The sequence below is a fragment of the Ambystoma mexicanum genome, chromosome 1p, assembly GCF_040938575.1.
Source record: "Ambystoma mexicanum isolate Mex_15411 chromosome 1p, UKY_AmexF1_1, whole genome shotgun sequence".
Taxonomy (NCBI): domain Eukaryota; kingdom Metazoa; phylum Chordata; class Amphibia; order Caudata; family Ambystomatidae; genus Ambystoma; species Ambystoma mexicanum.
In genome coordinates, this window is record NC_090921.1 from 255656440 (window position 1) to 255684334 (window position 27895).

Here is a 27895-nt window from a genome sequence, read left to right on the forward strand (position 1 = left end):
TACACTAAATTGTCAAACCTTCGCCGCGCACCTGTGCAACACCTCCCACCTCCCGTATTTAATTCCTCCCCCCTCCCTCACAATTTCACATTGCTTGTTGTGCGTGGCATGCTCACCAAGTTCTCTTGATGCGGGGCCGCGCGACTGCGTGCACCCCTCCAAGCGGCTCGCCACCTCCCCTCGTCTGGACCACGTCTGGACACTCGCCAACCGCGGGCGGGATACTTCTCAACCGGCTCCCGAAGGCCAATATCCGGATTGCGCTGTCCGGTCTTCTCGCAGTTCCGCGATGGTCCTGTAGGGGGCAACGGCAGAGGGGGCCGCGCCGCCGGGCCTCCTCGCAACGGGATTACCTGGAAAAAAGTAAAAATAAAAAAGCAGATCTTAAACAGATCTCAGCAGTGCCTCCAACTTGTCGGGGGGAAATTCTGCCGGGGTCGGCCGGGCCATCCGCAGACCTCCGGGCAGGGAGGCCCCAACTCCTCCCGTATATCCCAAAAGAGATAGAGTATGAGACACACGCAAGAAGCAAGGTGACTCTGCTGTTTATTAGACAAAACGGCAGGGATGGGTCAAGGAGCGTACGCGTCCGTCCTGACACACACACAATCGTGGGGCTCGCAGGCCCTTTTTGCCTTAGTATGACGCGCTACTTGCGTCACTTGGAAAGTTTAGCAAAAAACCTATCTCCATTCTGGATTGGTTACTCGAGTGGTAGGGTTAGTATAGCACACATATAGAGAACGGTGTTAGTGGTTGAGGGTTAGTCAGGTGGTATACCTGGGCTGTCCCTTCAATTTGATACATGAAAGTTGTTACATGAAGACCTCTGAGGATTGGTCAATGTTAATGGCGTCAGTGATAGGAGCCCCATGTTCTGATTGGTCCGCTCGCGAGCCTCCCAGTCTGGGACTATCGCTGTTCCCAGCTCGCGGTGCACCTGTAATTTGCAACAATGTTTTACTACGGGTAGGTGTAAACAATGTGAGGATTTATTCATATGTTGGGAGGTCGACTACTGCCACTGCTGCAGATGTCCAATGAGTCTTTTAATTGTATCTGCCTGTGTCTTGAAACGTGGGATTCAGGCGTCTCCTTCCTCCTAGGCTTGGCATCTTGTCAGGTTTGGCTTTGTCATGTGAGGTGGGACCGTGTTTGAGGCAAAATTCAACACAATTAATATTGTTTTTCCTACTGTGTGCCTGGTTTATCTTGCAGGTGCGACCTTGGCGTTGGCTTGCAGCGTGCGGGATTGCAACATCGTGCCCTTGGCGGTGTGCTTTCGCCGGGCTCATTTTGCAGGGTCAGCAACCCAGTTCTTGCTCATTCAATGTTCATGGAAGCTTTTGCTTGCGGCCTACTTGGGCCTGGTGCATAGGTGGAACCGTTTGATGCAGAGCGCTTTAGGTTACGGTATCATATTGCTCTATCCTCAGTATCGTGTCTCCGTTATATTCTTCATTATCGTACATGGTTCTTAGAAGAAGCGTGAGCAAGCCTTTTTAGATAAGTTCATGATGCGTCTTGCGTTTCTGCATTTTGAGAGCCTATGTGGAAAATAATAAAGATGCACATCCGTGAGTATTTCTGTCGCCTACGTCATAGCACTGAGTATATTCTTCGTGTGGATTGGTGTGGGAGTGTCCGGTGTGCATGTTTGCACAGGTGTGCTGACCGTTGGCTAGGTCGTCATGGCATCTCTAACGACGTGTAGGTTTAGTCGAGTTGATCCGTGCCGCAGGTGTCGGCATGGACAGGGCGGGCTGCTGGGCAGGTAGATGGGCACATCCGTATGTTCCTGTACCAGGGTATTTGGTCGTCTGGTAGATAGGCAAACTCCTCTCGTGGCGGGTGTCTAGGCCGTGATCCTCTAGGCCAAGCGCGAGAGGGGAAGGGCGGGAGCCTGTTCTTCCATTCTCCCACTTCAGTTTACCTCGGCTCTTATATGAGGCATTGTTCGATCCACGTGTAGCATGTCATTGACTATTGCCATCTGGCTCGCCCAGTAATAGGATTGTAGGCGGGGCAGTCTGATACCACCTTCTCAGATCGATCTTTGGAGTGTGCTCAGTGCTATCCTCGGTTTTCCGCCTCCCCATAGTAGTTTCCTAAGTGTGCAATCAATCTTGCAGAATAATTCCGGTGAGATATGTAGCGGTGCGTTCTGAAGGATATATATGAAGCGGGGTAGTGTCAACATTTTAAACAGTGCTGCTTTCCCCAAAAGGGTCAGTGGTAAGGAGGACCAGTGGTGCACATCTTCTTTAAATTGTCCCATAATCGGATGTAGGTTCTTTTCTATGTATTCATTCAGGTCTTTTCTGATCAGAATGCCCAGGTATCGGAATTGTGTTTCTCTATTTTATACGGACAGTTTTCTGGGATGATATTATCATCTCCTTTAACTGGGAATAGTATGGATTTGGTCCAGTTTACTTTAGACCGCTGAAGGAGCCATATCGACGCAGGAGTTCTGTTACTATGGGGCAGGAGCTGATCGGGTCTCGCAGGTATACCAGCAGATCGTTTGCATAGAGGGAGACTTTATCCTCCCAGTCCGCCAACCCCTGGAAACCGCTCCAGCTCTGTGAATCCCTCAGTAGCCTTGCTAGTGGCTCTATTGCTAACGCAAAGAGCTGTGCCGATAGGGGACAGCCCTGTCTTGTTCCCTTGCCTAGCATGAAAAGGCGGGGAAGACCAACCATTGACTCTGATTTCCGCCTCCGGGGAGCTATAGAGCAGTTGCACCCATCCCATGAACCCTGCACCAAAGCCCATCTTGCGCATTATCTCCCAGAGGGCCTCCCAGTACATTGAGTCAAATGCCTTTTCAAAGTCTATTGCCAAGAGTGCTAGGGGGTGCTGGGATTCCTGCGATCTTTCAAGTGCTAAATGCAACCTACGTATATTCATACATGTTGACCTGTTTGGCATGAACCCACATTGGTCAGGGTGTACCAATGACGTTATAACTCCCTGCAGTCTATTGGCTAATATTTTGGCTAGGATCTTCGTTTTGCTGTTTATAAGGGAAATTGGTCTATATGAGCTACATTGCTCCGGTGGCTTGCCTGCTTTGGGGATCACTATAACGGTAGCCTTCCTTAGGTCAGCTGGCAGCTGGCCCAGTTCTTTTGTGTGTGTATATAGCTTAAGCAGATGCGGGGCTAGTACATTTGGGCCTATATTCTTCCAGATTTCGATCGGGAAGCCGTTCGGGCCCGGGGTTTTGCCAGATTGGTGTTGTGACATTGCTGCAATCAGTTTATCCTCTGTGATTTCTCTTTCTAGGAGGCATTTTTGATCGGCATTCAGGGATGGTAGAGATATCTCGTCTAGTATAGAGGTGTCTATGGGATCACTGGGGGGTCTATAGAGTTCAGTATAATATGTTGCGAATTGCTCCGCTATATCTCTATCTGTAAAGAGTGGGTCCCCTTTTGTTTGGTTAATCATCCTTACATGACTATGTCCCGCCTCCCTGCACTCCAGCCAGGCCAGCATTTTGCCTGCCTTATCTCCGGTTTCATAGATTCTAGCTCTCATTGCTCTGTGGGCTTTTTGGGCATTATCTAGTGCTATATTCTGTAGCCGTTTCTGTGCCACTACAAGTGACCTGTGCGTTTTGGGGAGGTTTTGTGCAATATGGGCTTCTTCTGCTTTTTTTACCTTTAATTCGGCTGTTGCCAGTTTTTCTGCGTGTTTTTTTCTAGTTGCTGCAGTCCAAGAGAGAATCTCTCCACGGAGTACTGGCTTATACGCTTCCCACAGCATCCCTGGACTATCTACCGATCCCTCATTTATCTCAAAGTAGTAATCGGTTACAGTTTTTATGCGTAACATAAGCTCCGGGGAGCCTAAATAGTAGTTGTTAAACCACCAAGACAATGGGGGAAGTGGTCTCGAGGTTTCGAGTTCCATTACCAAGGGAGAGTGGTCCGATATACCACTCAGGAGGAGTTTTGCCACTATTGCCTTGTGAATGGTTATTGCAGGTAGAAAAAAATAGTCAAGCCTGGATAGTGATGCATGCACCCAGAGTGGTATGAGTATTCTCTTACACCAGGGTGCAGGTCGCACCACACATCTTTGAGTCCCATTGCGGTGGCAAAAGTGGTTAATTTAGTGTTGATCTTAGGATTCCTCCCTCGTAGGTGTGTGCAATCTATCTCGACCTCCATCACTTCATTGAAATCCCCTCCCAGGACTATTGTATCTGACGTGTCGTTGGCAATCAGCGGTGCAATGTCCTCTAATAGTGCTGTCAGCAGAGTGGGGGGTGAGTAAACAGCCAGTAGAGTGAGCGACTGGTTCCATAATGTCCCTGTAGCATATACAAATCTCCCATGTGTATCTTGGACTACTCTATTAAGGGTAAATGGCAGTGTCTTGCGTATCAGTACGAGTACACCTCGGGAGCCCATGGTAAAGCCAGTTCCTAGGGACTATTTCGAATGACATTTTTTCGAATGCCATAATTTCGAAAACATTTCACTGAAAACAAAAATCGGAATGTCTTTTTTTAATTTTTTGTTTGCAATGGGGGGGTTCCCCCCCAACTGCCCCCTTTTTTAACCCTTTTTTTTACTTGCAAAACAAAAAATAGCATGTACATTAAAAAAGAATACATTCGGAAAAAAAAATTAAGTAAAATGTTTTCGACATATTTGTCATTCGAAAAAAAGTTTTCGACATATTAACTGGATACCGGTAAAGCCTGTATGTTGTGCAGTGTGATAATTGGTGCGCTTGAATAAGTTACATGTTGTCCCCGCTAAGTAGGTTTTGGTAAGAAATGCAAGGTCTGGTGTATGTTTATTTAAGAATTGTGTGACTAATCGCCTTTTAAGGCTGTTGCCTAGTCCATTGACATTCCAGGTCAAGAATTTGAGATTTTGCTCTTTTGTAGTGGGGGGACTCGAACCGGGCGTACCATAATAAGGGGTGTGGCTCGCCATGTAGTTTGACTGTTATAGTGGTAATGCAGTTTTGTCTCGGTGTATATTCTGGAGGACTTTTATGGGAAGGTACACGGATCGCTACCAGATTGAGCATATTCCCTGGTTCATTCCAACTGAGCATTAACATCTTAAACCAAACAATTAACCCAACTTCCGTAACCCCTCCTCCCCCCTCCCTATACTCCACCCTACATCGAAGTATCTGTCGCCCGAACATTGGTCCTGAGAAAACCAAACTTACTCCTCACTGAAAAACAACTCACTTATAAATCCCACAACAACTTTCGGTGGGGGCGTGGGTGACTACCGCTCGAGCCGGCCTTCTTTCTTTGTGTTCATCCATGTCTTTCATCGTTGTAACATATTTGTCCATTTTGTGAGAGGACGTTTCCTTCTTCAAGTCGCGGGGTGGTGGGGCCCATGATACAATTTCTAGCCGTATGCTAGTTTTCTATTGTTCATGCTGGTGGGTCTTGGTCATGTCCCAGTGGAAATTCATCTTGGGGTCCTTAATCTGACGATGCCCTAGGATTGCGGCCGTTATTTCTCCGGGCCGTGCTCCAGTCCCCTTCTATGTGCTGCTCTGCCCATTGCCATTCTTCCTTCGGATTTGTGAAGTGGACGTTGTACCTTTATGATAGATCTTCAACTGTGCCGGAAACATCAGACCGTATTTTACATTCAGCGAGTACAGTTGCTTTTTGAGTTGATCAAATGATTGTCTTGCTTTCTGCACTTCTCTGGTGTAGTCCGGAAAAAATGCTATTCTCGAGCCGTTGAAAGTTATCATGCCTTCTGTGCGCGCCATTTGGAGTAAGGCGTCTCGGTCTTTGTAATTCAGAAATGTTGCTATAACGGTGTGGGGTGGGGCACCTAGTGTCGGGCGCCCTGAATGAATTCTGTGTGCTCTCTCTATCGAGAAGAATTTTGAGAATTTCTTTGCATCAAATATATCTGCAAGCCATTGCTCCAGGAATATCTCCATGCTTGGTCCCTCTGTTTTTTCGGGTAGCCCTAAAATTCGGTCATTGTTCCGTCTTGATCTGCCCTCGCCTTCATCCACTTTCCCTTCCAACAGTTTCAGACGTGATGAGACTCTGGTCAATTGTTGCTCTAGGTTTCTCAACCCATCCTCTGTGCCGGAGATACGCTGTTCCGCTTCTCCCATGCGAGAAGTCAGCTTCTGTAGGTCATGGCGCAGAAGCGAGACATCTGTGCTGATACCGTCCATTTTTTGCTCCATTGAGGCACGTGAGTCTGCTATTGCATCCATTACGTCTTTCAGGGACAGTGTGTTCTCTGGTTCTGTCATCATTTCTGGGTGGTTCTGTTCCAGCAGTGTGGATGACGAAGGTGTGGTGAATAGATCAATTTTGCATTGTGTACCTGCTTTGGGGGAGCACTGAATGGTCTCCCTCCTTACTTTTTCGTTTGTCGCTGTTTCTGGTGTCCCCCTGCTTGCCTGGGTTGCCCCAGTGCCCCAGTGAGGGGTCTCTCACGATCTCTCCCGTCACTTGGTACAGGGCGTTCAGGCGGAGGACCAGTTTGTTTTCCTCTTCTCGGCTTGCCTTTACGAGGGACCCATTTGCTGCGTATAAGTCCAGGCACTCGTCAGAGGTCGGTGTTCGTTCTCGGGAAACCGCACCACCGTTAGCTGCTTAATAGTGCGGTGGTCTGTGCCAGCTTTCAAGGCTCCAATTTAGGTTGTTTCCCCGACTACATTGGGTTGTGGCTGGTTGCAGTACCGCAGGGTGCTCGCAATCAGGCTCAGTGATTTACTGGTTTCACTGCTCCAGGGCGTCGGCGGTCATCTTGAGGGTTTTGCTCCGTCTGAGTGCCAAGGTCGTCCTACGGTTTTCTGTGACACAGCTTTCGATTCCCCTTCTATAACTTCCGCGGATTGTGCCACGGAGTATGAGCTCTCAGCAGATGCGTTGTGTAGTTAAAACCGACATGGATGGCAGGCTATTTAATCAGGATATTATCCGCAGAGACGGGAGCTCACGCGACTCACGTCCGCATCCCTCTGCAGTTGGCCACATGCCCCCCTTGTAGCTTTCTTGATGCTTTATAGAATATCTCCAGGTTGCTGCATCTCTTCTGTGTGCATCATCGCTTTCCGCGTGACGTCACCATTCATCCTTGCCTTTCAGTTTCTCTGCATCTTCGGGAATCTCATTCAGATGACCATCATATTGTCTTGCATGCAGGTACGTTATCCTCAATGGGTATTTTACTTCCCAAACTCTCTGAGGTATTGGTAATCTTATGGGTTTTGCTCAGAGTCCACTCTTTGCTGGTTCAACTGTTCCACATACTTTGGTCCCCATTCAATAGGTAATATGGGCGGGGCAGTTGGAGAGGGAATACTTGGCTCCTCCTCCATACTCACTTATCTCCACGATATCACAACCATGTTAATTGTAGGTGTTCTGGATTTTATGGGTGTGTATATTTGAAAATTGAAGGCCTTCAATGTCACTAATGTTTTAATTTATCTTGCTGGTAACCTGTGGTAGTAACCAACACTGAAACAAGCTGCAAGAGAAATCGAATAAGGAGCATGCAAGATAATAGGGTGTTAAGTGGTATGCATGGTGTCCAAGTCCGTGTCCACCGTGTCAATTCCCGGCTGATGCCGAGCTCCACAGGCTCCTCGGGAATCCACAACAACACACTATACTCCGCACTCGCATATAATATGGCCCTGAGCCACAAACAACCACTGGCTGCCTTGCACTGCACCTTCGAAACAAGAAGGCAGCATACTCAGGTTCTCAACAGTGGTCCTCAGCGTGGTAACGTTGTTGTCTAAGGCAGGTCGCTTAGCAATCCATAAGCGGAGCCAGGAAGCCAAGGAATAAAAAGAACACTCCTGCTACGCTCCCGTGACGCTCCGCTTCCGGGCAAGTGTTTTAGCTGTAGCCGCTGCTTCCAATGCAGTAGAAGCGGTAAAGAGACTGTGAGATCAGCCAGTCTCCCACACACAACGAACACTCCTGCAATGCTGCCAAACTTTGTGTCCGACTGGTTTCCTATTCGGCCCAAATCCGTCCAGTGGTTTGGGCTGTGTACTTGAGCAAAAATTGGACATTTTCCCTATTGGCCAATGAATGTAAAAATGAAAAACAGGCCCTTGTTTCAGCATTTATATCTTTTGAACCAGAACAGGTATTTGCACAAAATATTCCAGTTATGGAGATCCAGGCCCCAAATTACAAATGTCAAATGTCGTGCTGATCCGTCCTATGGCTCAAATGTTATTAGCCATAGAATGTTTGCATTTCCTATGGATGGTAGGTTTCAACTTAACTATAGGGCGGCTAGCGTTGCCCAATACTATATACTATATTCCATAGGAAATCACTGAAGTCTTAGTAGTACAAATGATCCCCTTTTCTGGTGGTTTTCTGAACACTGCACCAATAAAATAGCCATTCATTTGGGAGAAGTCACCGAGCAACTCTTTGAATGGTATTGGGAAAGGTCGGGGTATATAAATTGAGGGTGACCACATCCTCATTACAAATAAAACAGTAATGTTAAGACAGGCTGAATTGTCTAATACCGCCTGTTTTAACATTTTGCCTGATTATGGTTCAGAAATCACATACGCAAGAAAACTGCCTGCTTGTGAGTGGAAGAATTACCTCTGCCAAAAACTGGAGTACTGGTGCTGGTGGTATAAACACATGATAATACCGATACTCCAGAATGAATTCTTATGGGACTTCAGATTGGGGAGAAACAAAAACGTATAATCAGGCAGAGACATACTAATTATCTGGGCGAGTTTGGGTGATTAGATTAGTTAGTGCGCTCTAACCCTTATGATTACTGGTTCCTGTAGTTCATGGCAGTTCCAATAGATATGGGAGTCAATAGCTAAATAGTCACATAGGGATTGGTAGCCACCAATCAGTCCAGGGATCGGTTCATGATTTGTGTGGGTTCTATGTAGGCCTGCGCGCTTTTATATATATATATATATATATATATATATATATATATATATATATATATATATATATATATATATATATATATATATATATATGTATATATATATATATATTACTCACCGGTATTCCCTTTCAATGATTCAATTCTAAACTTGTTAGTTGTGAACACTTTTGCCATTTATTCAGTTCCATAAGTGTATTTGGTTACCCTAGCGGAGTTATGTTGGCACCGCTTATAATTTAAGCACAAAATGGAAACTAATGGCACCATCAACAATTTAGGTACAAAAACTTAATTTCTATACATATTTCTATAAATTGAGTACTGTAACCAAATACACTTAAGGAACTGAATAAACTTCAAAAGTGTGCACAACTAACAAACATACTAATTATCAACGGTGGTAACAAAAATTTGATTTGGCTTTAGTAGCACTGTTAATACCACCAAACTCGTACCGAGGCACTCCGTGCCCTCAGTAGCGTAGTTTGTGTCGTCCAGATAGCTACTGAGGTAGGCACGCCGCCAGGGGTTTTGGCGGTACCAACAGAGGCACCTTGTTACAGCAATATCTCAGGAGTCGGTTAAGCTCATATTTGGCCACCTACTAGGGAAGGGCACATCAGTTGCCAGCATCTTCCCCCGCTTCGGTTAAGCCAATCATTGGCCACCTTTTACAGTTCGATCTGTAGAGTGAACCAGAAAAAAAGGCATTAAGTTGTGAATACAGAACCGCTGGCAGGGCTGGTGCCACATGCTTCATTCATTGACTAACGATGCTGGGGGGATTTCCCACCTATATGTTAAAAGCTACCGGGTGCCTGTGTGATGTGGCCATTATTTATTTATTTATTTATTTATTTATTTATTTATTTATTTATTTATTTATTTATTTATTTATTTATTTATGTATTTATTTGTTTAGTACATTTATAGAAGCGCACATCTTGGCAGCAGGTGAAAAAGCACATGTTCTCTTGGACAAGGAGGTCTCTTCCTCCCTAATACTTTGACCTTCTAGTCTTAGTAATAATGGCTAGTGGGGGTCTTTTGAAACCCAAGCCATGCACGAGCCTTGCACAAGTCTATGTATGATGCTATGCTATGCTATGTAGGGTCTGGTGCTGCAGTTGTAGAGACAGGCTTGACATGGGGCACACCAACTCCCTCTGCAGTGGGAACATTGTGGGGCAACTGTACATTGGCACATATGAAACGAGCGATGTATGGTGCTTTCACTTGCCTTACCTGTTTTATGATTCATTCAGAAAGTTAGAGGATGCTGTGGACTACTTGAAGCTGTTGTGGTGCTGTGTAAAGTGCAGAATTTGGCATATACAGATGCACAGAACATTAAACTGATGATGTTTTCCAAACAGGCATAACATGGAGCTCGAGATCTCACAACAGAACACGAGAATCCTTAACAGCTGCCATCTTGAGAACACTGCAGCCGGACACCGTGGAACGATGGGACGCCGAGGAGAAGAAGACCCTTCATGGGAGAGGAGTTGTGACATACACTGGAACAAACACAAGTGAAATATTCACTGTCACCAGTGCTGACACACCCTTCACCCTCACAAGCATGCAGCAAACATCCACATTCTCTGCTGCACAGTCAACATTCCATAGCATCAAAGTAGGCACGACGCCCACTGTCACTACTGCAAGAACAACCACCACTGTTTCTTCTGCCCCTACTGAAGGCAGACCATCTATAAGCATTGCTGCAGGCACGTCTTCCTCTGCAGATTCAACTGCCATTATCACTAATGAAGGCAGGAACTTTACTGTAGCTACAGCAGGCACAACATCGACTGCTACTACTGCAGGGTCAACCCACTATATACATACTGCAGATACAACTCTAACTTCTGCTAATACAGAACTTACCTCTACTGTCTCTACTGCAGGCATATCCTCAAATGGCACATCTGCAAACACAATCTCAACTGTCGCTACTGCAGGCACAACCTTCACTCTAACTACTGCAGGTACAATGCTGACTGCTACTACTGCAAAGTCATCCTCCACAGGTAGTATTACAGGCATTACCCAACCTGCTACAGCAGTGCCAACTTCCACTGTCACGAATGTAGACACATCCTCCACTGTCAGTACGGCAGACACAACCTTCACTGTAACTACTGCAGGTACAATGCAAACCTCTACCACTTCAAAGTCACCCTCGACAGGTAGTATTGCAGGCATTACCAAAACTGCTTCTGCAGTGCCAACATCCACAGTTTCTAGTGTAGGCACATCCTCCACTGTTACTACTGCAGGTACAACCACCACTGCAACTACTGAAGATCCAACCTCCACTGTTTCTTTTAAAGGTACATCATCCATAATCACTACTGCGGGCACACCAATCACTATCACCTCTGCAGAAACAACTTCCAACATCACTACTGCAGGCATAAGCTCCATTGCAACTACAGCAGGCACAGAGCCAACCACTACTACTCCAGAATCAACCCCCGCAGTTATTACTGTAGACACAGCCCTGACTGTTGCCTCTACAAAGTCAGAATTCACTGTAACCAATGCAGGCATACCCTCAACTGTCACTTCTGCAGACACAACCACAACTGTCACTACTGCAGGCACAACCTTGAGTGTAATTACTATAGACACAGTCCCAACCACTACTACTGCAGATACATCCTCCACTGTTAGTATTGCCGGCACCAGCTTAACTGCGACAGCACTACCAACCTCCACTGTCACTAATGTAGGCACATCCTCCACTGTCAGTACGGCAGACAAAACCTTCACTGTAACTACTGCAGGAACAATGCAAACCGCTACCACTGCAAAGTCATCCTCCACAGGTAGTATTGCAGGCATTACCCAAACTGCTTCTGCAGTGCCAACATCCACAGTTGCTAGTGTAGGCACATCCTCCACTGTCACTACTGCAGGTACAACCGCCACTGCAACTACTGTAGATCCAACCTCCACTGTTTCTTCGAAAGGTACATCATCCATAATCACTACTGCAGGCACACCTTCCGCTATCACCTCTGCAGTCACAATTTCCAATATCACTACTCCAGGCATAAGCTCCATTGCAACTACAGCAGGCACAGAGCCAACCACTACTACTACAGGATCAACCTCCACAGTTAGTACTGCAGACACAGCCCTGACTGTTGCCACTACAAAGTCAGAATTCACTGTAACCAATGCAGGCATACCCTCAACAGTCACTTCTGCAGACACAACCTCAACTGTCACTTCTGCAGGCCCAACCTTCAGTGTAACTACTAAAGACACAGTCGCAACCAGTACTACTGCAGATACCTCCTCCACTGTTAGTATTGCCAGCACCAGCAAAACTGCTGCAGCAGTGCCAACCTCCACTATCACTAATGTGGACACATCCTCCACTGTCACTACTGCAGGCACAACCTTCACTGTAACTACTGCAGGTACAATGCTAACCGCACCTACTGGAAAGTCATCCTCCACAGGTAGTATTGCAGGCATTACCCAAACTGCTTCTGCAGTGCCAACATCCACAGCTGCTAGTTTAGGCACATCCTCCACTGTCACTACTGCAGGTACAACTGCCACTGCAACTACTGAGGATTCAACCTCCACTGTTTCTTCTAAAGGTACATCATCCATAATCACTACTGCAGGCACACCTTCCACTATCATCTCTGCAGTCACAACTTCCAATATCACTACTGTAGACATAAGCTCCATTGCAACTACAGCAGGCACAAAGTCAACCACTACTACTCCAGAATCAACCCCCACAGTTAGTACTGTAGACACAGCCATAACTGTTTCCACTACAGAGTCAGAATTCACTGTAACTTCTTCAGGAATACCTTCAACTGTCACTTCTGCAGACACAACCACAACTGTCACTACTGCAGGCACAACTTTGAGTGTAATTACTATAGACACAGTCCCAAACACTACTACTGCAGAGACCTCCCCCACTGTTAGTATTGCCAGCACCAGCATAACTGCTACAGTAGTGCCAACCTCTACTGTCACTAATGTAGACACATCCTCCACTGTCACTACGGCAGACACAACCTTAACTGTAACTACTGTTGGTACAATGCAAACCTCAACCACTTCAAAGTCTTCCTCCACAGGTAGTATTGCAGGCATTACACAAACTGCTTCTGCAGTGCCAACATCCACAGCTGCTAGTGTAGGCACATCCTCCACTGTCACTACTGCAGGTACAACTGCCACTGAAACTACTGGAGATCCAACCTCCACTGTTTCTTCTGAAGGTACATCATCCATAATCACTACTGCAGGCACACCAACCACTATCACCTCTGCAGTTACAACTTCCAGCATCTCTACTGCAGGCATAAGCTCCATTGCAACTACAGCAGGCACAAAGTCAACCACTACTGCTCCAGAATCAACCCCCACAGTTAGTACTGTAGACACAGCCATAACTGTTGCCACTACAGAGTCAGAATTCACTGTAACTACTGCAGGCATACCCTCAACTGTCACTTCTGCAGACACAACCGCAACTGTCACTACTGCAGGCACAACCTTGAGTGTAATTACTATAGACAAAGTCCCAACCACTACTATTGCAGACACTTCCTCCACTTTTAGTATTGCCGGCACCAGCTTAACTGCTACAGCAGTGCCAAACTCCACTGTCTCTAATGTAGGCACATCCTCCACTGTCACTACGGCAGACACAACCTTCACTGCAACTACTGAAGATCCAGCCTCCACTGTTTCTTCTAAAGGTACTGCATCCATAATCACTACTGCAGGCACACCTTCCGCTATCACCTCTGCCGTCACAACTTCCAATATCACTACTGCAGGCATAAGCTCCATTGGAACTACAGCAGGCACAGAGCCAACCACTACTACTCCAGAATCAACCACCACAGTTAGTACTGTAGACACAGCCCTGACTGTTGCCACTACAAAGTCAGAATTCACTGTAACCAATGCAGGTATACTCTCAACCTTCACTTCTGCAGACACAACCTCAACTGTCACTTCTGCAGGCCCAACCTTCAGTGTAACTACTACAGACACAGTCCCAAACACTACTACTGCAGAGACCTCCTCCACTGTTAGTATTGCCAGCACCGGCAAAACTGCTACAGCAGTGCCAACCTCCACTATCACTAATGTGGACACATCCTCCACTGTCACCACTGCAGGCACAACCTTCACTGTAGCTACTGCAGGTACAATGCTAACCACACCTACTGAAAAGTCATCCTCCACAGGTAGTATTGCAGGCATTACCCAAACTGCTTCTGCAGTGCCAACATCCACAGCTGCTAGTTTAGGCACATCCTCCACTGTCACTACTGCAGGTACAACTGCCACTGCAACTACTGAGGATCCAACCACCACTGTTTCTTCTAAAGGTACATCATCCATAATCACTACTGCAGGCACACCTTCCACTATCACCTCTGCAGTCACAACTTCCAACATCACTAATGTAGACATAAGCTCCATTGCAACTACAGCAGGCAAAAAGTCAACCACTACCACTCCAGAATCAACCCCCACAGTTAGTACTGTAGACACAGCCATAACTGTTTCCACTACAGAGTCAGAATTAACTGTAACTTCTTCAGGAATACCCTCAACCGTCACTTCTGCAGACACAACCACAACTGTCACTACTGCAGGCACAACTTTGAGTGTAATTACTGTAGAGACAGTCCCAACCACTACTACTGCAGAGACCTCCCACACTGTTAGTATTGCCAGCACCGGCATAACTGCTACAGCAGTGCCAACCTCCACTGTCACTAATGTAGACACATCCTCCACTTTCACTACGGCAGACACAACCTTCACTGTAACTACTGTTGGTACAATGCAAACCTCTACCACTTCAAAGTCATCCTCCACAGGTAGTAATGCAGGCATTACACAAACTGCTTCTGCAGTGCCAACATCCAGAGCTGCTAGTGTAGGCCCATCCTCCACAGTCACTACTGCAGGTGCAACTGTCACTGCAACTACTGGAGATCCAACCTCCACTGTTTCTTCTAAAGGTACATCATCCATAATCACTACTGCAGGCACACCAACCACTATCACCTCTGCAGTCACAACTTCCAACATCTCTACTGCAGGCATAAGCTCCATTGAAACTACAGCAGGCACAGAGCCAACCACTACTACTCCAGAATCAACCCCCACAGTTAGTACTGTAGACACAGCCCTGACGGTTGCCACTACAAAGTCACAATTCACTGTAACCAATGCAGGCATACCCTCAACTGTCACTTCTGCAGACACAACTTCAACTGTCACTTCTACAGGCCCAACCTTCAGTGTAACTACTACAGACACAGTCCCAACCACTACTACTGTAGAGACCTCCTCCACTGTTAGTATTGCCAGCACCAGCAAAACTGCTACAGCAGTACCAACCTCCACTATCACTAATGTGGAGACATCCTCCACTGTCACTACTGCAGGCACAACCTTCACTGTAACTACTGCAGGTACAATGCTAACCGTGACTACTGCAAAGTCATCCTCCACAGGTAGCATTGCAGGCATTACCCAAACTGCTTCTGCAGTGCCAACATCCACAGCTGCTAGTTTAGGCACATCCTCCACTGTCACTACTGCAGGTACAACTGCCACTGCAACTACTGAAGATCAAACCTCCACTGTTTCTTCTAAAGGTACATCATCCATAATCACTACTGCAGGCACACCTTCCACTATCACTACTGCAGGCATAAGCTCCATTGCAACCACAACAGGCACAAAGTCAGCCACTACTACTCCAGAATCAACCCCCACAGTTAGTACTGTAGACACAGCCATAACTGTTGCCAATACAGAGTCAGAATTCACTGTAACTTCTTCAGGCATACCCTCAACTGTCACTTCTGCAGACTCAACCTCAACTGTCACTTCTGCAGGCCAAACCTTCAGTGTAACTGTTACAGACACAGTCCCAACTACTACTACTGCAGATACTTCCTCGACTGTAAGTATTGCCAGCACCCACATAACTGCTACAGCAGTGCCAACCTCCACTGTCACTAATGTAGACACATCCTCCACTGTCACTACTGCAGGCACAACCTTCACGGTAACTACTGCAGGTACAATGCTAACCGCTACTACTGCAAATTCATCCTCCACAGGTAGTATTGCAGGCATTACCCAAACTGCTTCTCGAGTGCCAACATCCACAGTTGCTAGTGTAGGCACATCCTCCACTGTCACTACTGCAGGTACAACCACCACTGCAACTACTGAAGTTCCAACCTCCACTGTTTCTTCTAAAGGTACATCATCCATAATCACTCCTGCAGGCACACCTTCCACTATCACTTCTGCAGTCACAACTTCTAATATCACTACTGCAGGCATAAGCTCCATTGCAAATACTGCAGGGACTAAGTCAACCGCTACCACTCCAGAATTAACCCCCACAGTTAGTACTGTAGACACAGCCATAACTGTTGCCACTACAGAGTCAGAATTCACTGTAACTACAGCAGGCATACCCTCAACTGTCACTTCTGCAGACACAACCTTCAGTGTAACTACTACAGACACAGTCCCAACCACTACTACTGCAGAGACCTCCCCCACTGTTAGTATTGCCAGCACCAGCATAACTGCTACAGCAGTACCAACCTCCACTGTCACTAATGTAGGCACATCCTCCACTGTCAGTACGGCAGACACAACCTTCATTGTAACTACTGCAGGTACAATGCAAACCTCTACCACTTCAAAGTCATCCTCCACAGGTAGTATTGCAGGCATTACCCAAACTGCTTCTGCAGTGCCAACATCCACAGTTGCTAGTGTAGGCACATCCTCCACTGTCACTACTGCAGGTACAACCACCACTGCAACTACTGAAGATCCAACCTCCACTGTTTCTTCTCAAGGTACATCATCCATAATCACTACTGCAGGCACACCTTCCGCTATCACCTCTGCAGAAACAACTTCCGATATCACTACTGCAGGCATAAGCTCCATTGCAACTACAGCAGGCACAGAGCCAACCACTACTACTCCAGAAGCAACCCCCACAGTAAGTACTGTAGACACAGCACTGACTGTCGTCTCTACAAAGTCAGAATTCACTGTAACCAATGCAGGCATACCCTCAACTGTCACTTCTGCAGACACAACCGCGACTGTCACTACTGCAGGCACAACCTTGAGTGTAATTACTATAGACACAGTCCCAACCACTACTACTGCAGATACTTCCTCCTCTGTTAGTATTGCCGGCACCAGCTTAACTGCTACAGCAATACCAACCTCGACTGTCACTAATGTAGACACATCCTCCACTGTCAGTACGGCAGACACAACCTTCATTGTAACTACTGCAGGTACAATGCAAACCGCAACCACTGCAAAGTCATCCTCCACAGGTAGTATTGCAGGCATTACCCAAACTGCTTCTGCAGTGCCAACATCCACAGTTGCTAGTGTAGGCACATCCTCCACTGTTACTACTGCAGGTACAACCACCACTGCAACTACTGAAGATCCAACCTCCACTGTTTCTTTGAAAGGTACATCATCCATAATCACTACTGCGGGCACACCAACCACTATCACCTCTGCAGAAACAACTTCCAATATCACTACTGCAGGCATAAGCTCCATTGCAACTACAGCAGGCACAGAGCTAACCACTACTACTCCAGAATCAACCCCCACAGTTAGTACTGTAGACACAGCCCTGACTGTTGCCTCTACAAAGTCAGAAATCACTGTAACCAATGCAGGCATGCCCTCAACTGTCACTTCTACAGACACAACCATAACTGTCACTACTGCAGGCACAAACTTGAGTGTAATTACTATAGACACAGTCCCAACCACTACTACTGCAGATACATCCTCCACTGTTAGTATTGCCAGCACCAGCTTAACTGCGACAGCACTACCAACCTCCACTGTCACTAATGTAGGCACATCCTCCACTGTCAGTACGGCAGACAAAACCTTCACTGTAACTACTGCAGGTACAATGCAAACCGCTACCACTGCAAAGTCATCCTCCACAGGTAGTATTGCAGGCATTACCCAAACTGCTTCTTCAGTGCCAACATCCACAGTTGCTAGTGTAGGCACATCCTCCACTGTCACTATTGCAGGTACAACCACCACTGCAACTACTGAAGATCCAACGTCCACTGTTTCTTCGAAAGGTACATCATCCATAATCACTACTGCAGGCACACCTTCCGCTATCACCTCTGCAGTCACAACTTCCAATATCACTACTCCAGGCATAAGCTCCATTGCAACTACAGCAGGCACAGAGCCAACCACTACTACTACAGGATCAACCTCCACAGTTAGTACTGCAGACACAGCCCTGACTGTTGCCACTACAAAGTCAGAATTCACTGTAACCAATGCAGGCATACCCTCAACAGTCACTTCTGCAGACACAACCTCAACTGTCTCTTCTGCAGGCCCAACCTTCAGTGTAACTACTAAAGACACAGTCGCAACCACTACTACTGCAGATACCTCCTCCACTGTTAGTATTGACAACACCAGCAAAACTGCTGCAGCAGTGCCAACCTCCACTATCACTAATGTGGACACATCCTCCACTGTCACTACTGCAGGCACAACCTTCACTGTAACTACTGCAGGTACAATGCTAACCGCACCTACTGCAAAGTCATCCTCCACAGGTAGTATTGCAGGCATTACCCAAACTGCTTCTGCAGTGCCAACATCCACAGCTGCTAGTTTAGGCACACCCTCCACTGTCACTACTGCAGGTACAACTGCCACTGCAACTACTGACGATCCAACCTCCACTGTTTCTTCTAAAGGTACATCATCCATAATCACTACTGCAGGCACACCTTCCACTATCATCTCTGCAGTCACAACTTCCAATATCACTACTGTAGACATAAGCTCCATTGCAACTACAGCAGGCACAAAGTCAACCACTGCTACTCCAGAATCAACCCCCACAGTTAGTACTGTAGACACAGCCATAACTGTTTCCACTACAGAGTCAGAATTCACTGTAACTTCTTCAGGAATACCCTCAACTGTCACTTCTGCAGACACAACCACAACTGTCACTACTGCAGGCCCAACATTGAGTGTAATTACTATAGACACAGTCCCAAACACTACTACTGCAGAGACCTCCCCCACTGTTAGTATTGCCAGCACCAGCATAACTGCTATAGTAGTGCCAACCTCCACTGTCACTAATGTAGACACATCCTCCACTGTCACTACGGCAGACACAACCTTAACTGTAACTACTGTTGGTACAATGCAAACCTCTACCACTTCAAAGTCTTCCTCCACAGGTAGTATTGCAGGCATTACACAAACTGCTTCTGCAGTGCCAACATCCACAGCTGCTAGTGTAGGCACATCCTCCACAGTCACTACTGCAGGTACAACTGCCACTGCAACTATTGGAGATCCAACCTCCACTGTTTCTTCTAAAGGTACATCATCCATAATCACTACTGCAGGCACACCAACCACTATCACCTCTGCAGTCACAACTTCCAGCATCTCTACTGCAGGCATAAGCTCCATTGCAACTACAGCAGGCACAAAGTCAACCACTACTGCTCCAGAATCAACCCCCACAGTTAGTACTGTAGACACAGCCATAACTGTTGCCAATACAGAGTCAGAATTCACTGTAACTTCTTCAGGCATACCCTCAACTGTCACTTCTGCAGACTCAACCTCAACTGTCACTTCTACAGGCCAAACCTTCAGTGTAACTGCTACAGACACAGTCCCAACCACTACTATTGCAGACACTTCCTCCACTTTTAGTATTGCCGGCACCAGCTTAACTGCTACAGCAGTGCCAAACTCCACTGTCACTAATGTAGGCACATCCTCCACTGTCACTACGGCAGTCACAACCTTCACTGCAACTACTGAAGATCCAGCCTCCACTGTTTCTTCTAAAGGTACATCATCCATAATCACTACTGCAGGCACACCTTCCGCTATCACCTCTGCCGTCACAACTTCCAATATCACTACTGCAGGCATAAGCTCCATTGGAACTACAGCAGGCACAGAACCAACCACTACTACTCCAGAATCAACCACCACAGTTAGTACTGTAGACACAGCCCTGACTGTTGCCACTACAAAGTCAGAATTCACTGAAACCAATGCAGGTATACTCTCAACCTTCACTTCTGCAGACACAACCTCAACTGTCACTTCTGCAGGCCCAACCTTCAGTGTAACTACTACAGACACAGTCCCAAACACTACTACTGCAGAGACCTCCTCCACTGTTAGTATTGCCAGCACCGGCAAAACTGCTACAGCAGTGCCAACCTCCACTATCACTAATGTGGACACATCCTCCACTGTCACCACTGCAGGCACAACCTTCACTGTAACTACTGCAGGTACAATGCTAACCACACCTACTGCAAAGTCATCCTCCACAGGTAGTATTGCAGGCATTACCCAAACTGCTTCTGCAGTGCCAACATCCACAGCTGCTAGTTTAGGCACATCCTCCACTGTCACTACTGCAGGTACAACTGCCACTGCAACTACTGAGGATCCAACCACCACTGTTTTTTCTAAAGGTACATCATCCATAATCACTACTGCAGGCACACCTTCCACTATCACCTCTGCAGTCACAACTTCCAACACCACTAATGTAGACATAAGCTCCATTGCAACTACAGCAGGCACAAAGTCAACCACTACCACTCCAGAATCAACCCCCACAGTTAGTACTGTAGACACAGCCATAACTGTTTCCACTACAGATTCAGAATTAACTGTAACTTCTTCAGGAATACCCTCAACTGTCACTTCTGCAGACACAACCACAACTGTCACTACTGCAGGCACAACTTTGAGTGTAATTACTGTAGAGACAGTCCCAACCACTACTACTGCAGAGACCTCCCACACTGTTAGTATTGCCAGCACCGGCATAACTGCTACAGCAGTGCCAACCTCCACTGTCACTAATGTAGACACATCCTCCACTGTCACTACGGCAGACACAACCTTCACTGTAACTACTGTTGGTACAATGCAAACCTCTACCACTTCAAAGTCATCCTCCACAGGTAGTAATGCAGGCATTACACAAACTGCTTCTGCAGTGCCAACATCCAGAGCTGCTAGTGTAGGCACATCCTCCACTGTCACTACTGCAGGTGCAACTGTCACTGCAACTACTGGAGATCCAACCTCCACTGTTTCTTCTAAAGGTACATCATCCATAATCACTACTGCAGGCACACCAACCACTATCACCTCTGCAGTCACAACTTCCAACATCCCTACTGCAGGCATAAGCTCCATTGAAACTACAGCAGGCACAGAGCCAACCACTACTACTCCAGAATCAACCCCCACAGTTAGTACTGTAGACACAGCCCTGACGGTTGCCACTACAAAGTCACAATTCACTGTAACCAATGCAGGCATACCCTCAACTGTCACTTCTGCAGACACAACTTCAACTGTCACTTCTACAGGCCCAACCTTCAGTGTAACTACTACAGACACAGTCCCAACCACTACTACTGCAGAGACCTCCTCCACTGTTAGTATTGCCAGCACCAGCAAAACTGCTACAGCAGTACCAACCTCCACTATCACTAATGTGGACACATCCTCCACTGTCACTACTGCAGGCACAACCTTCACTGTAACTACTGCAGGTACAATGCTAACCGCGACTACTGCAAAGTCATCCTCCACAGGTAGCATTGCAGGCATTACCCAAACTGCTTCTGCAGTGCCAACATCCACAGCTGCTAGTTTAGGCACACCCTCCACTGTCACTACTGCAGGTACAACTGCCACTGCAACTACTGACGATCCAACCTCCACTGTTTCTTCTAAAGGTACATCATCCATAATCACTACTGCAGGCACACCTTCCACTATCATCTCTGCAGTCACAACTTCCAATATCACTACTGTAGACATAAGCTCCATTGCAACTACAGCAGGCACAAAGTCAACCACTGCTACTCCAGAATCAACCCCCACAGTTAGTACTGTAGACACAGCCATAACTGTTTCCACTACAGAGTCAGAATTCACTGTAACTTCTTCAGGAATACCCTCAACTGTCACTTCTGCAGACACAACCACAACTGTCACTACTGCAGGCCCAACTTTGAGTGTAATTACTATAGACACAGTCCCAAACACTACTACTGCAGAGACCTCCCCCACTGTTAGTATTGCCAGCACCAGCATAACTGCTATAGTAGTGCCAACCTCCACTGTCACTAATGTAGACACATCCTCCACTGTCACTACGGCAGACACAACCTTAACTGTAACTACTGTTGGTACAATGCAAACCTCTACCACTTCAAAGTCTTCCTCCACAGGTAGTATTGCAGGCATTACACAAACTGCTTCTGCAGTGCCAACATCCACAGCTGCTAGTGTAGGCACATCCTCCACAGTCACTACTGCAGGTACAACTGCCACTGCAACTATTGGAGATCCAACCTCCACTGTTTCTTCTAAAGGTACATCATCCATAATCACTACTGCAGGCACACCAACCACTATCACCTCTGCAGTCACAACTTCCAGCATCTCTACTGCAGGCATAAGCTCCATTGCAACTACAGCAGGCACAAAGTCAACCACTACTGCTCCAGAATCAACCCCCACAGTTAGTACTGTAGACACAGCCATAACTGTTGCCAATACAGAGTCAGAATTCACTGTAACTTCTTCAGGCATACCCTCAACTGTCACTTCTGCAGACTCAACCTCAACTGTCACTTCTACAGGCCAAACCTTCAGTGTAACTGCTACAGACACAGTCCCAACCACTACTATTGCAGACACTTCCTCCACTTTTAGTATTGCCGGCACCAGCTTAACTGCTACAGCAGTGCCAAACTCCACTGTCACTAATGTAGGCACATCCTCCACTGTCACTACGGCAGTCACAACCTTCACTGCAACTACTGAAGATCCAGCCTCCACTGTTTCTTCTAAAGGTACTGCATCCATAATCACTACTGCAGGCACACCTTCCACTATCACTACTGCAGGCATAAGCTCCATTGCAACCACAACAGGCACAAAGTCAGCCACTACTACTCCAGAATCAACCCCCACAGTTAGTACTGTAGACACAGCCATAACTGTTGCCAATACAGAGTCAGAATTCACTGTAACTTCTTCAGGCATACCCTCAACTGTCACTTCTGCAGACTCAACCTCAACTGTCACTTCTGCAGACTCAACCTCAACTGTCACTTCTGCAGGCCAAACCTTCAGTGTAACTGCTACAGACACAGTCCCAACCACTACTACTGCAGATACTTCCTCGACTGTAAGTATTGCCAGCACCCACATAACTGCTACAGCAGTGCCAACCTCCACTGTCACTAATGTAGACACATCCTCCACTGTCACTACTGCAGGCACAACCTTCACGGTAACTACTGCAGGTACAATGCTAACCGCTACTACTGCAAATTCATCCTCCACAGGTAGTATTGCAGGCATTACCCAAACTGCTTCTGCAGTGCCATCATCCACAGTTGCTAGTGTAGGCACATCCTCCACTGTCACTACTGCAGGTACAACCACCACTGCAACTACTGCAGTTCCAACCTCCACTGTTTCTTCTAAAGGTACATCATCCATAATCACTCCTGCAGGCACACCTTCCACTATCACTTCTGCAGTCACAACTTCTAATATCACTACTGCAGGCATAAGCTCCATTGCAAATACAGCAGGGACTAAGTCAACCGCTACTACTCCAGAATTAACCCCCACAGTTAGTACTGTAGACACAGCCATAACTGTTGCCACTACAGAGTCAGAATTCACTGTAACTACAGCAGGCATACCCTCAACTGTCACTTCTGCAGACACAACATTCAGTGTAACTACTACAGACACAGTCCCAACCACTATTACTGCAGAGACCTCCCCCACTGTTAGTATTGCCAGCACCAGCATAACTGCTACAGCAGTGCCAACCTCCACTGTCACTAATGTAGACACATCCTCCACTGTCACTACGGCAGACACAACCTTCACTATAACTACTGTTGGTACAATGCAAACCTCTACCACTTCAAAGTCATCTACCACAGGTAGTATTGCAGGCATTACCCAAACTGCTTCTGCAGAGCCAACATCCACAGTTGCTAGTGTAGGCACATCCTCCACTGTCACTACTGCAGGTACAACCGCCACTGCAACTACTGTAGATCCAACCTCCACTGTTTCTTCTAAAGGTACATCATCCATAATCACTACTGCAGGCACACCTAACACTATCACCTCTGCAGTCACAACTTCCAACATCACTACTGCAGGCATAAGCTCCATTGCAACTACAGCAGGCACAAAGTCAACCACTAATTCTCCAGAATCAACCACCACAATTAGTACTGTAGACACAGCCATGACTGTTGCCACTACAGAGTCAGAATTCACTGTAACTACTGCAGGCATTCCCTCAACTGTCACTTCAACAGACACAACCGCAACTGTCACTACTGCAGATACAACCTTGAGTGTAATTACTATAGACACAGTCCCAACCACTACTACTGCAGATACTTCCTCCACTGTTAGTATTGCTGGCACCAGCTTATCTGCTACAGCAGTACCAACCTCCACTGTCACTAATGTAGGCACATCCTCCACTGTCACCACAGCAGACACAACCTTCACTGTAACTAATGCAGGTACAATGCAAACCACTACTACTGCAAAGTCATCCTCCACAGGTAGCAGTGCAGGCATTACCCAAACTGCTTCTGCAGTGCCAACATCTACAGTTGCTAGTGTAGGCACATCCTCCACGATCACTACCATAGGTCCAACCACCACTGCTAAGACTGAAGATCCAACCTCCACTGTTCATTCTAAAGGTACATCAACCACTGTAGGCACACCTTCCACTATCACCTCTGCAGTCACAACTACCAATGTCACTACTGTAGGCATAAGCTCCACTGTAACTACACCAGGCACAATGCCATCCCATACTACTCCAGAATCAACCCCCACAGTTAGTACTGTAGACACAGCCCTAACTGTTGCCACTACTGGCTCTACTACTGCAGGCACATCTTGTTCTGTCACCTCAGCAGATTCAACCCTCACTATACCGAATGCAAGCATAACCTCCACTGGAGCCACTGCAGGCGCAACCTTGACTTCTACTACTGTGGGGTCATCCTCCACAGGTAGTACTGCAGGCATTGCACAAACTGCTACTGCAGTGGCAACACACACTGTTGCTAGTGTAGGCACATCCTCCACTGTCAGTACTGCAGGTACCAGCACCACTGCTGCTCCTGCAGATCCAACCTCCAATGTTTCTCCTAAAGGTACATCAACCATAATCACTACTGCAGGCACACCCTCAACTGTCACTTCTGCAGACACAACCACAACTTTCATGAGTGCTGGCACAACCTCCGGAATAATTACCGCAGACACAGTCCCAACCACTACTACTGCAGAGATGTTCTCTACTGTTAGTATTGTGAATACCACCTTCACTCTAACGACCACAGGCACAAAGTCACCTGCTACTACTGGAGAGTCATCCTCCATGATTAGTATTGCAGACACCACCCATAGTTCTACTGTAGTGCCAACCTCCACCGTCACTACTATAGGCACATTATCCACTGCAGGTGCAACCCCCACTTGTACTACTACAGAGTCAAGCTCTTCAGTACCTACTGAAGGCACAACATCCATAATCACTACTGCAGGCACACCCTCCACTATGACAACTACAAACAAAATCACCACTATGATTACTGCAGGAATAACCTACACTTTTCCTACAGCAAGCACAATGACATCCACTACTACTGTAGAGTCATATCACACTGTCAGTATTGCAGACACAGCCCTAACTGCTGCTAATACAGAGTCCACCACCGCTGTCTCTTCTGTAGGCACGTCCGCCACTATCACTTCTGAAGACGCAAACACACCTGGCACAACCTTCACTGTAACCTCTGCAGGCACAGTGGCAACCAATACTATTGCAGAGTCATCCTCAACTATTAGTACTACTACAGGCTCAGGCCTAACTGCTGCAACTACAGTGTCATCCTCCAATGCCACCACTGCAGGAACAACCACTGCTGTTTCTACTGCTGAGCGAACCTCAAATACCCCCGCTAAAGTCACACCATCTGTAGTCACTACCGTAGGCACATCCTCCTTAGTCCCCTCTGCAGGTGGAAACACCAATATTAGTACTGCCAGCATAGCATCCACCGTAGGTATTACAGGCACAACACCAACCACAACTACTGAAAGGTCTACTCCCAATGCAAGTACGGCAGACTCAACTCTAACTTTTGCTACTGAGTCAACCCCCACTGTTATGACTGCAGACACAGCCCTAACTTCTGCTACTACAGAGTCAACCTCCAATGTCACTTCTGCAGACACAACCTCAACTGCCATTACTGCAGGCACTACCTACTCTATAACTACTGCACACACAATATCAACCAATACCACTGCAGAGTCATCCTCGAATTCCAGTACTGCAGGCACAAGCCTAACTACTTCTACTATCATTGCAAATGCCACTGTCACTAGTGCAGGGATATTTCCTACTGTCACTACTGCTGAGCCAACATCCACAGTCACTCCAGCAGAACTAGCCTCAACTAGCACTATTGCAGACAGAACATCCATTGTATCTAGTTCAGAGCTAACATCCACTGCAGCAACTAAACACACAACCCTCAGTGACACTACTGCAGGCACAAGCCTAACTAATTCTACTATAAATGCAAATGCCACTGTCACTAGTGCAGGGATATTTCCTACTGTCACTACTGCTGAGCCAACATCCACTGTCACTCCAGCAGAACTAGCCTCAACTAGCACTATTGCAGACAGAACATCCATTGTATCTACTTCAGAGCTAACATCCACTGCAGCAACTAAACACACACCCCTCAGTGACATTACTGCAGGCACAACTCCCTTAGTCAACACAGCAGAGCCAACCACCACCATCACTATTGCTGAGCCAACCTCAAATATTCATACTGCAAATGTAGGTTCAACTGGCCCTTCTCAAGAGCAAACGTCTACTGTCACTATTGCTGAGACAGCGTCTATGGTCACTACAGCAGAAACCACTGCAACTACTACCCAGCCCCTCTCCACTGTCACTATTCAGGATCCAACCTCCACTGGTACTACTGCAGAGTCAAACTCGGCTGTCACTACTGCAGGCACCACCTCATCTATCCCTACAACTACCATTACCACTGCAACCCCTACGACTACTACCACTTCCATCACCACAACAACCCCAGGTGATGTATTTTAAAGGACTATGAATAACCTATTGCTTTGTCTATGTGTTATGTAAGGTGCCTCTATAATGCCTTTAATGACTACGTCAACTGTTATTTGTCTGTTGCTACTCCCTACACTACATGTTTTACAGTATGCTAAAGGAAAGTGTACACAATGTATCTAGGCGACGAGAGTAGGAGATTGGCCATTGTAGGGCATTCTTTACCCCTCCAATGGCCAATGTGAGACCTTGGAGAGACTGAGCAGAGTCCGACAGCCAATGGCATGGGAGAAGAACTATACACACAGTAGGGCAGATCCTCAAAAACGAATGCACAGAGGATGCACTTGTTTCATTTGCCTCAGTTTTAGAGCTGCACATTTAAGGGTACCTTACCAATGAATGTATGACTGGCTCCTAGTACACACATGGATGCTGGGAGTGCATGCCGCAGTAGCAAGCCATCTAAGGAATGTCCTTGTGGAATGCTCTACAAAAATAAAAAAATAAATCCTATCCTTGTTTGGAGGATGCAACGGTTTGCATACTGTTGTATGTTGTAGTATGCTGCGTTTCCACTTGAAAATAAAGCAGAACACGGTAAGAAATGACCACCAGGAGCAAGAGAATGGGCCTCATTATGAGT

General features: G+C 46.9%; 2 protein-coding genes across 2 annotated transcripts; both read left to right on the forward strand.

Annotated features, from left to right (window-relative positions):
- The first annotated feature begins 12369 nt into the window (after positions 1 to 12369).
- On the forward strand, positions 12370 to 16750 carry LOC138473538 (mucin-2-like). The gene is made up of 2 exons (XM_069612155.1): positions 12370 to 16587; positions 16688 to 16750. Exons 1-2 carry the CDS (start codon positions 12370 to 12372, stop codon positions 16748 to 16750), a joined length of 4281 nt encoding a protein of 1426 aa, XP_069468256.1.
- A 2468-nt stretch (positions 16751 to 19218) lies between these two features.
- Positions 19219 to 27279, forward strand: LOC138473661 (serine-rich adhesin for platelets-like). Its single transcript, XM_069612188.1, has one exon. It carries the CDS (start codon positions 19219 to 19221, stop codon positions 27277 to 27279), a length of 8061 nt encoding a protein of 2686 aa, XP_069468289.1.
- Positions 27280 to 27895: the final 616 nt, after the last annotated feature.